Source organism: Rhamphochromis sp. 'chilingali' (assembly GCF_963969265.1).
Source record: "Rhamphochromis sp. 'chilingali' genome assembly, chromosome: 20".
Lineage (NCBI taxonomy): Eukaryota > Metazoa > Chordata > Actinopteri > Cichliformes > Cichlidae > Rhamphochromis > Rhamphochromis sp. 'chilingali'.
Genome location: NC_137947.1, coordinates 16,580,827 through 16,592,595, shown reverse-complemented (window position 1 = coordinate 16,592,595; position 11,769 = coordinate 16,580,827). Strand labels below are relative to the sequence as shown.

Genomic DNA, 11,769 nt, shown 5'->3' with positions numbered 1-11,769 from the left:
GGTCAAAGTTGAAATGTTTACCTGGGACTCTTCCGGCTGCATGGGTAAAGAGTGTAAGTATCATGTATTACAAAAGACGTACAAACAGATTGAAAGAAAAGGCAGAAATTAAAAACGATGTCAGATATTACATTTACACAATTTCATCATGCAATCAACATCAGCTCTGTTCCACAATCATACATGGAGAAGAAACGTCAAGATGTTTACATCCATCTTTCCTTTTATTTTGAGAGCGAATCTAGAAGAAAAATAAATGGCCGTGGTTCTGTGAGGCAGCAGACAAGCAGGACTATTTGGCATCACCATGGTGACTGGACCTGACAGCCCTCAGGGACTGTAGCAAGTCTGAATCATCAGGTTGGGCTTAACAGGCACAGCCTGCTCTTCCATCTGTACACAGTTTTGAAAGTGCCAAATATGCCAGGGAGGGATGAGTAGCAGCAGAGGTAGTGCCAGCTGATGCTACAACAAGTCACCATTACAGGAGCATTCTCCATTTTTATCCCTGATGATGGGAGCCCAAAGTGGATGCCCACTTTTTATGGCTGTAAGAAGCAGCTCAGGGAGCCCAGTGTTATTTTCCTCTTATTCTGAGATTTGAATGAAAAACCATAAAGCCCTGCTTGTTGGACATTTTTACTATAGCCAGCAGCAGGTACCAGTTTGGCACACGCATAAAACTGGAAAAAGCTAGAGGCAAAATCTGAAATATTGCGATGGAAGAAAGCAGTCACCCTTTTCAATAAATATAAAAATGTAAACATAAATGCTGTGCTCAGAAAACTGCACACCTTGAAGGAATTGTATTTCAGATCAATACCACTCATGTTTGTAAGCTACATAAAGCATGAGTGGCCAGTTAGCTTTCCTCAAAAGTAACAAAATCACGCTATAAGCACCACAAACTCACTTATTTGTCATTTTGATGTGTTCAGATCAACGGTCCCTTTTTAGCCTTCCTGAGAGTCCCCAAAATATGCTGTGCCCTTTCATGAACAGTCCAGCACTCATTACATATTTTCTACACTTTGATGTGCTCGTCAAACACAAGAGTAAAAACCAGGAACATTTTGTTTACATTTGGATATAGCTGTGCTAGCCGTTTCCAGTCTAAAATATCAGAATAATAAGTTATCTAAGTCCATAGACTGTATATAAAAGAAGGCTGTAGCTACCAGGTCTGAAGCGGAAGCCCTTTGAATATGTAAATAACCTGCAATAAAGACTGAATTCAGCAAATATAGACAGACAGATGTGCTTCATAATGATAAATAAGCAGGCCTCCAAATCCTCCTACACACAGCCTAAAGGTTTTTATCTATTTCAAATATTATGATGTCATCATGTTGTCAGGCACCTCCTAGCAACAGGCTAAAGTCACTTGTTTATGTACCTATGACACCTCAAGAAAATATCTTGTCGTTTTCATTTTACATCAATTGAAAAATTATACTCCTAAAAGTCGACTTATATATGGCAAATTACAACGTCATCATGTTGCCAAGCAACCACCCACCAATGGGATAAAATCAGCCATTTAAAGTGTCACGTTATTCTAATTTTACCAACAACAATATGGACAGGCCAAACAATAGTGTAGCGTGGGTCTATACTAGTATTTAAAGAAAAATTTGTATGAGCTATGAAAAATAAGGGCAACGCACAAGTACCGTCTTTCTAGTGGCCGACAGTGGTCGACTCCTGTGCTTGCAAAAAGAAGTTCATAAGAAAAATCACCCTACGGTAAATCATTTCCATATCCTTGTCACTTCAGTGACGTAAAGCATTGCGTGTGATGTGTAGTCAGCTGTTGCATCCAATTTTTTGCCACAAACACGCATGTGCCAAACTCATACTAGCTGCTGCTGTCACACAGCTGTCATACCACTCACATCACACATATATGCTAAAAAAATTCCAGACTTTGCACACTATTCCTGTCTGGTTATTTTGCTGAGTACAGTTTTTCTTTTACAGTCAGATTAACCACAAACTAACCTTCGACACACAAAAACAGCATCACTTAAAAAAAAATTGCCTCACTTAAACTAAAACAATCTCTAAAAGTGTCAAAGAATGAGATGAATATTTTTGAGTGCTAGTCACAACTTGGAGACAATTGTGGATGAATAGATAACATCCAAAACAAACATGTACCACAGACGATGTTGTATTAATGTTTTAGTGTTTGTTTGTGTGCGTGAGAGTCAGTGCTGACCTGATTTGATTTCCTCTGCTGTTCTGTCGATGAGAACGTAGAGGGACCACACCACACAGGTGATGGCGATGATGTGGAAGGTGACTGAACACATGATCTTTCTTCTCTCGCTCGCCGTCATCTGTAGTTTCTCCCACTGCCAAAGATGGAAGACTTTTGAGCATATTCACACACATTTAAAAAAAAATAAAAATAAAAAAAGAAACATGCTTTCAAACTAAGCAGAGCCTCTATGGCTGAAAACTAAAGCCAAAGATCAAATTCCTCTAATGGCCAGTCGAAACTGGCTCCAAAGTGAGCCAATCCCCTAAAACTCCTACACTGAAATGCCAATTTTCAGTCATAAAAACATGTTTCCATTCTGCTACAAAAACTGTTTTCATCTCTACAGACAGTCTGTCTGAAATGTTCATGTTCCAGCTTTGGTTAGTGAAATTCTATTTCCTTTGATTAGTCTGTTAGTTAGCACCAATTAGCAGATATATACGTCTCTGTATTGCACCTCCACAACTGATGAATGCAGCCTGCTAAAAAGGCTTGCTAGCATAAGATGACAGCACTCTACCCTTTGATCTAAATATGGCTACTTATGCAAGGCCATTCAAAACAAAACAAAACAAATAAACAACCACAAAAAACAGGACGGCAGCCTTGATGGCAAAGTTAAGGGAGGTGAAGGTGGCATCATCCATCTTTTATATACAGTTTTTGTTTGAAACACTAAAATCAGGGTGGTAGCCTCCTTGTGGTTAGAAACAAGTGGTTGCCCAGAGGTTTATCAAGTAACACCTTTAACTTCTGGGCGAAGAACTGTTGACAAGGCAACTCGTCTCCCAACAATCACGATCTGACTCAGGCTGACTGCAATCACAGGCTGGTGAAGGTTTGCAAATCACTGCTGTATTATTTATAATCTGAGTCGGTCTGCATGGATGAGCGCAACTCGCCTGAATCTGATCACTTAGCAGCGGACTCGACTGGTTGCATTCTGGCTATACTCCTGTATAACATCGAGACGCTGTTTGTGGAGGAATTTCTGTTTCAGATCTAAGCAATTTCGTGTTTGAATTTCTGTGTATGTAGACAGCAGCAGATTTGGTTAATTGCCGTATTAATACATATAGATTGCATGCAATAGGCAGCTTGATCCCATGCTTATTGGAGTTTTATCACTTCGAAGATGGCAACTGATTGCAACTGGTTGCCGACCTGGTCCCCGTCTTCAGAGCAGCCATTTCGACAGCCACAAGATTGCAAGTTCATTGCACACAATCACAATAAATTTTGGTTGTGCTGCAGTCTTCACCTACTGTTTTTCCCAGATGTGAAAGTACCATAAAGGCCTTTTTTATTCAGCTCCTGTCAGCAAAATCCAGTGTTACACAATGCTTCCTGGCAGGGTTAATGAGATAGAGAAGAGCATGGCATGCAGCATCCAGGTGATATACCCTGCTACCTGCCAGGAAGCTCAGATAACTGTGGAGCACCTGGTCAATCATTGGCTGCACTAAAATAAATGCCAGAAATCTGCCCAGCACTAAAAAGAAATCACATGATATCTGTACTGTCAGATAGCTTTGTGTAGCTTTCCCAAACATCCAAATCCATAATAATGAATTCAGTGATGAATAATTGCAGGGTCACTTTAATAAGACGCGGGTGTTGCCGAACAACATGACATCAAGCACTCTTTAATAAAAACTTTCATACTGACAACAACAGCCGCCTCTCATCTCAAATTTCCTTGTGCACTCACACATGAACAACTTCAATATTCACCCATGGGATTCGGAAGCTATTAACAGCAGAGCATTTGTTTAAGGCCTTTTGTGCAGCTAATGAAGGGTGGAGGAATTTTAATTAGAGTGTCCTGCTATCTTCAGGCCACAGTGATTGATAAGAGCCTTTCAGGAACGTGGACTGCCTCTAAACCACTGAAAGGGATCACAACCACCCGGACAAGTGGTTTGCTTATGAAAATGGCTTATTGTGCTCTTGTGTCTGCACGACAAGACTGGAGATAGTTTTTTGGTATTTTTCGCTTCACAACAAAGGAGTGATGTGAGCTAAGTTAGGACGCAGAGACAAGACTGTGACTTTAATAACTGAGGCTGAACTGCTTAACAGCCAAATATGCACACACCTAACCAGCTTACCTTGCGCAGTGGTTTGAGTTTAGTCTCCATGATGAACTCGTATTTACACAGCTCACAGCAACGAGTGTCAGAGCTCTTGATCCACTGCTGTAGACAGGACTGGTGGACAAAGCGCAAGCTCCCTGTGCAGTGGCATGGTGTGATCAGAGGGCTCTCGTCATCCCCTTCGCAGTGACAAATCCTGCGGGAGGCAGAGAATACAGTCAACACTAAGCTACAGGCTAGACAGCTAGTAACAGGAGCAAGATGGGAGAGAGGGGAAAGATCAAAACGGGAAAAGTTGGCAGGCGAAGGCGACACACTGAGAAAACTTGGGAGTTGTGTAATATAAGACTGCACGTCAGCAAAGCTGGAGTAGCATCGCCAAGAGCACAATATGCAACTGATTTTTCCACACCTACAACAGCTTTAGGTAAACAGGTGAGAATATGATTTCACAAACAGAGAAAACAAAATTAACACCCTTGTCACAGCAGAGAATTCATGTCCCACATGAGTAAACCCAGTAAAGACAAACTAAATAGATTCATTTGCAAGTCCAAACAACATTTTGAGAAACTCATCTCCTGCGTTTTTTGTGTTTCCGTGCAAAACTGAACACTTTTAATGTCATTTCGCTCTGTAGCTGTACAGCACTGAGTTTCATTGTCAGACAAGAGGTAATAAATGTTATAAATATGTGAGTTTTTTAATTACTGTAATACAGTCCATGACAAATACGTCTGTTTGTGTATCGCTGCAATGCTGCAATGCACTGCTACGAACGCTGATGAAGGCTGACGTGCCTTGGAGTTGTTGCACTTTTAACACCTAACAAATGTTGGCCAAAAAATAACCACATGAACACGATATTCGTTAAAAATACTACAGGAAGCAGCTATATTCTCTTTAACAGGTGTTTGTGATGCTGTGTCCAGTCCCCGTAGATGCCTGGAAAGCCTCGAGTACAGACACCGACAGCTGGAACATTCGATTAGGCGTCTGTTGCCTCTAATGACTGCTGGACAGTCTGTTGTCAGTGAGAGGAACCAATCACTTTTCCAATAGACTGACTTGAAGGAGTCCACCACTCCAACATCACACACATCAGATGCTGTCTGATAGGATGGAGGATGTATGGAGGAGTATGTTTGTCCGAATCTTTCCACTCAGTGAAAGGCAGATTGATGGGCAGTCTGAGCAAATCCAGACTATGTGGACACTTTCACCTGCACGATAGTCAGGATCTGTCAGTTTTAGTGGTGAGAGGAGGTTACATCACACGCCATGCCTTACTTGAGAAAGTAGAAAATTATTATGATCTTAGACTTCAATGTCAGGACATCGACTTTGTTGTGGTTTTTCAGATTACAGTCCTCAGTGAATAACCAATAAGCACCAAAATCAGGCTGCTTGTTAGACCACAACATGACATTGATTAAAAGCCGGACTGATGTCTTTCTCTAGACTACCAGGGTGCCTGATAAAGGGGTTAAAGGTGTTGTAGCTTAAAAAGCAAATAATACCTTAAATGGGTACAGAATACACAAAGCAGGGCACATGTTCTATTAATCTATTTTTCAAATACATTTTGTTCCCTACAGATTTCACAGGCAGTAAGATCAATAATCCAGGAACGTCTTCTGTGATGCTTTCTTCTCCTGAGTGGGTAGCGAGGAGCAATGGCATGTCTTTATGGGCTGGAAGATGCAAGCAAGCAAAGCGTGGCGAAGACGAGGTGGAGGAGGAGGAGGCGGAGAGAGCCGGGTGTTCAGATGGGATTGTCTTTATCCTGGTTCATGGAAGGATAACAACATGAAGGAACACATGCACGCCCACGTATGCGTTCACACATGTTAGAAAAGGGAGCACACGAGATGACGTCTATTTCAAGACTTTGCTGAACTGGCCAGTGTTACAAGATTAAAAGACAAAGTGAACAAAGGTGGATAAAAATAGGTCATATCCAAAGGTTCTTAAGCAGAGGAGGTGGAAGAAGTGGAATAAGGCCTGGGGGATTAAAGGAAAGGCGAGACACAATCGACATCACTAGAATAAGTTTTTTGTTGTTGTTGTTTTTGATTATGGATAGACTGCTTTGTTTGTGTTCATTTGCATGCATAACGAGATGATGAACTGCAGATTCTCATCCCACACATACTGTATTTCTATTTCAATTTAAAAAAAGAAAAGCCAGAGGAAGTAGATCATTTGGTGCTTATATCAACGATTTCTGCCTGCTGAAATAAACAGATCTGACAAATTATTCTTCTTATGTGGGAGGAGATAACCACAGAAAAATCCCAACACCTCCGCATGGAGTTGCGGTGGAAATGCAGCGATCGGTAAACAACACGAGCGGATGAGGGCGGAGGAATCTTTCACTGAGACATTCAGGGAACTTTCACCTGATTCCACAACAGGCTGAACCGCCTCGGCGGGACGCAAGAAATCTCACAAATAAAGCACGCAACATTCACCTTCGTCATTTAACACGAGGCGCATCCATATATTCCAACAGATTAACATAATAACCCAGGCGTGGAAATTCACAGGTAAATTAACTTTTTGTCAGCAGCGGCACATTCCGTGCACTCTTAGGACGTTAAAATTAAATTTGCATCACTTGCGTCCACAACACACCCTGTTTGACGGTAGTTTTAAGATGGCAGAGGCGCCGTACGAGTATGACAACATTAAAATGTGAGAAGCAAACAGAGTCAGGAAATCACAAGCCCCAGAAGCTGAGAAGGAAACAAGCTCAAATGCCTGCCGAAGCGTTCGCTTTCTTCCTGTTCCTCTTTTTTTTTTTTGCTTCCTTATAATTTTCTCTGGTGGCATGAAGCCAGTCTTTTGCACTCCACACTCCCTCGATGTGTTGCTTAAGCACTGCCCTCCCTCCATTTATTCCTCATTCTGCCCTCATCCAAAAAAGTATGTGTATGAGAAGACACCACTAATCTGTCTTCTCTTGCTTTTCTGCTGAATAGATTTTCCTGTGGAAGATATGTGCGGCATCTGAAGTATTTGCCTCTCAGACTCTTTTCAGTCTGCGCAGTTTAAGCGCTGCCAGAGACATGCTGATCAATTCAGTGGCTTTAGTAGCTAAGCAATCTCTCTCTGTCTCCTTTTATTTTTCTTTCTCCTTTCTTGTCTCTGATCATTTAAGCGGGTACTCGTTTGTCTTTGCATGAGCACGCTTGCCTTCAAAGAGAATATTAAATTTGCTGAGGAGACATTTAACTGTTGGAGGAAGGTTAAGGAATTACACAGACCCTAGCTGTTTTATGCTGTCAGATTTAAAAGCTTAAAAGCTACCCTGTAATGCTGTTTTTTTGAACATTAGAGCCACTGCGGCTCAATGTTATTTGAATTTCCTGCAAATTAAAAACTGAGTCATTAAATCCTACATTTAGTTGATTATGGAATAACTAAAACTTTTGATAATTTTTTTTTTAAATCGATGCCAACTATTTGAAAATCATTGCATGTTCTTGCCTAATCCACAAATATGCATTCAGTAATGCATATGTATCAAAGTAAAGAAACAAAAACTGGAGAAAATATAAACTTGAGTACAATTGCTGTGATTTAGTTAGGAGGTTGTTCATGGTTAAGGAAAAAAAAAAGGGGGGGGGGGGGGGGTTCAGGCCCATCTGAAAAGGTCACTGTGCTCCCTCGGCTGAATTCTGCCGACACACTTTCAAAGCTGTAAGTGAAATTAAATCCTACAATTTGGTAATGAAAAGGTTGTACACCCACATCACAGATATCGCAGTAACAACCAAGCACTGGGAGCTTAGTGCACCTGCAGCAAACGCCGCAGCGACCGAGAAGGACTGAATTTGGAGTACACACCCCTCATTTAAAGCCTGATCAAAAACTGCACACAAACAGAAATGTGTTGACAAGATTTTGTGCTCACACTCTGTGACTCCCTACTGTTCTGATGTGTGTGTCTTTAGGTCTCTTATTTTGTAAACTATGCTACCAAAAACAGATATTTTTGCACTTCTGTATCTGAATGAGAATCAGATTTATTGACCAAGTACTCGTACACATACAAGGAATTGGGCTCCAGCTGTTTCTTTGCTCTCAGTGCACGCAACAACAGACAACACTGAAAACAACATAGCATAGAAAATAACAACACATGAAGCTTATTTATGGTGCAGAGTGTGAGTATACTGGAAAAAAGTTTGGATTAAATAAGGGACGGATAACTAGTTACTACATGTATGACCTCTTTACCTGCAATACATTTAAAACTCATCTCAAACGATGGCTAAAAGGGGATCAGATTAGTGATCGTTAATTTTACAAATAACATCAATCATCTTTAATGTTGTAAGTTTTTATATTTACTTGTTCTGTTTTTTTGCTATGAGATGTTATGCTGTAATTTGATGTATTTGTTGTCTGGACTACATTGTTTGACATTGTCTGACGGTCTGCTTAATTCCTTGTTTACTGTTTTTTGTCTGACCTGCCAGCGACTACAGATGAAAAGCAGCCTTTTGGATAAATCTGGCATATTTACACTGATATGCTCATTAATATGCACGGCCCCTTTCAAATAAACAAATTCAAATGAAAAAAATATGCATATGATTGCACACGGGTTCACAATGTGGTTCAAAGTAGTTTGTTAATGCTTTTATGAATTTGTGTACCTGTAAAGATGAACCATGCGGTTACGACTATACAGGATAGCCTCCTGTTGTGCTTGCATGCTTAAGCAAGTTATTATTAATTTGAAAAACCACACATCTTTCTTTGATTAGAATTTTGTGAACACATGTGACAACATCTGGCCAGAACCTTTCGAAGTGGAGTTTGCGTGTTGTCCGCGTGTCTGTGTGGATTTTCTCTGGGAACTTCCGACTTCCTCCCACAGTCCAAAGACACGTGCTTACCTGGTTAAAGTGTAATTCTAAATTGCCCATAGATATGTCTTTCTCTTGTACTAGCGCTGAGACAGATGCAACCTGTCCATCCAACTCTTGCCCTACAGGACAGGCTCCAGACCACAAGATGTATTTATTTATTTATTTATTTATTTATTTATATCTGGAATAAAAATAGTTTTCAAGTGAGAAAGGTGAATTTTCAAGTCAAATGCTTCCTTGTCAAGCTTGGTTCCCTGAGCCAGCAAACATACAAATGCAATCAATAGGAATGTTTGAATTCTTTGAAGGAATAAGCTTTTTATGACAAAGCAAATCCGGCCATTTTGTAATGCGTCTAGATGAGAAACACTTATCTGCTTGGTGACATTTCTAATGAGGAAGTGAAGCAACTCCCTTCACACAGCTGACTTTCAGCCACTACTCTCTGAACTGCTGACAATAAAGGAGTTTGATAATAATTAACCAACTAGTCACCTGTGAAACAAACAACCTCCCACACATACTTTTCATAGGTGAGGTCAGCATTAGAGCTGCGCTCACGTTTTAAGCCACCTGACAGAGAACTGGAATAACGTGTTTGTGTGTGCGCATGTGTGCGTGTGTGTGTGTGCAGTCAGACTATCCAGGCTATTTGAAGCCAATAATCTGCCTTTTGATCTCTGGCCTTCACTTTGCCACTTCTAAGCTGGTGTTTCTCCATCGGCCCACAGCTGACATGTAAATCTGGAAAGCAGTAGATGCACACACCAGAGCCAAAGTGACAACAAACAGAGTCATATATAATTCAAAATCCTTTAGATCTCATTAATCCAGTGAAGTGCTGCCACGCTTCGTATCGACAGCAGGAGTTAAGGCTCAAAATTCCCGTTCTTGGCAACCAGCAAGATCTACTCATCTGCAGAGACCTCGCAGCCATGACCTGGTCTGTAAGAAAGTTACTCACAATGTGTCTTTATAATAAGAACTGGCTCTGGCAGTAAGACAGCATCCAATTGGTCATGTGACAAAGACTGATGGTGGACCCAGACACGGGCTATTTATTGTTCTCTGTTCCACTAGTTCTCAGACATATACTCTGTTCCTCTGTGCTATTAAATTTTCTATGCTAACCTCTGCCCTTCTATCAATTCCATAATAGTCCTATTGCCCTCTATTCCTACTGCAAAGCCTCAGGCTTATGAGCCAAAATCAATCAGATTTTTTTTTTTTTTGCAGCCTATATACGACACTTTACTGCCTCATCGATCTAACAAATGAAAAAATATTTTAAAAACACAGCTTGGCAGCACAATGAAAAACACAGCAGAACATTGAGATAACAGTGAAGTGAAATTAGATGGTATGAAATTACTTTACGGCACATTTGTGTCACACACAAAAGGGTTGAATTGGAACAGCTGAGGAGGAGGTGGACAGTGTTGTGGTGTGTGGAAATTAAAGCATCTACGTGTCAGGTTCTTCTGAGTAACTGCTCGACTCTGAGCAGGGATTTAGACTACAAATACCACAACGAGATATTTTCTGGGTATACAGGCTATGGGATGAGAAGCTCTCCACTACTCCACAGGGCTCTGGGATTCACTGCCACGTCACGGTACAGGGGTGGTCTGGGCTTTACGTTACAGGAAGGGTGGGTGTGGATTACGCCGTCCAGACAGTCACCCACCTGCAGCAGTCCCCGGATAGAGAATAAGGTGACAGTGGCCCCGTTTTCTCTGACAAAGGGGATGGACAGCAGTCCAGATCGCTGTCTCCTTCCATATAGCACACTGGAGCTAGAAGTCCAACTGACGCAGCCACTCTCACCAATTTTGGAGATGCTGGTTGACCCGTTTCTTTTGAAGTAGGACTGGGCTGGTCTTCCTCAAACACATCGTCATCTCCCACTAAATCCTCAGAGGGCAAGCCTGACTCGCTACCTTCCAGCAGGGCACTGGAGGACTTGATGTGGAGGTGGGAGGCGTAGCTGCCCAGGTCTGAGCATTGCAGGCTGGCTGATGTAGAGGATCGAGAGAAGGGAAGGAGGAGACGAAGAAAATTGGAGCTTGGGGAGTTATGGGGGTGGTGGTGGGTGTTGGAATGAGGAGCGGTGAGGACACCGTGATCAGTTGGGAGACAACTGGCGGGCGCTATGCCCAACATGTACTTGTAGTTGTTGGTGAAGGAGGGAACGAGGTGGGGCTGGGCGCGCGTTGAGAAGCCAGGATTTGGGATCTGTTGTGTGGGCGTTGCAGCCAGCTTGCAGTTGAGTTTGTGAGCCCTTCGATCCAAGTCAGGAGGCTGAGCGGGCTCGAGCTTCAGCTCCAACTCTCCCTCAGAGCACGTGCGATCTATAAACTGCAGACCTCGGCAAAGACTGTCCACACGCTGGCCGACGTCATTCAGAGACACCGAAAACCTGAGCGAGTTGTTGGAACGGATGCTGACGGAGGACGGACGCAGCAGAGAGAGCCAGTCTCGCTGTTTGGCGTGTTTGGAAGCAGGTAGGACGTCTGTGCAGAGG

At 42.1% G+C, this 11,769-nt stretch overlaps 1 protein-coding gene across 7 annotated transcripts in view; it reads right to left on the bottom strand.

Moving 5' to 3' along the window:
- The window catches only part of marchf8 (membrane-associated ring finger (C3HC4) 8), a 93,522-nt gene that overhangs the window by 2,494 nt on the left and 79,259 nt on the right, over window positions 1-11,769 (bottom strand). For 5 of the 7 annotated variants that reach the window (XM_080869400.1, XM_080869401.1, XM_080869402.1 and 2 more), the window contains 3 exons: window positions 4,378-4,558; window positions 2,222-2,357; window positions 22-36 (listed from right to left, as the gene is read on the bottom strand). In XM_080869400.1, coding sequence (XP_080725526.1) covers window positions 22-36; window positions 2,222-2,357; window positions 4,378-4,558 — 332 coding nt within the window. The remainder of the gene's footprint in view (window positions 1-21; window positions 37-2,221; window positions 2,358-4,377; window positions 4,559-11,769) is intronic. The other 2 variants (XM_080869404.1, XM_080869406.1) reach the window with 1 other exon arrangement.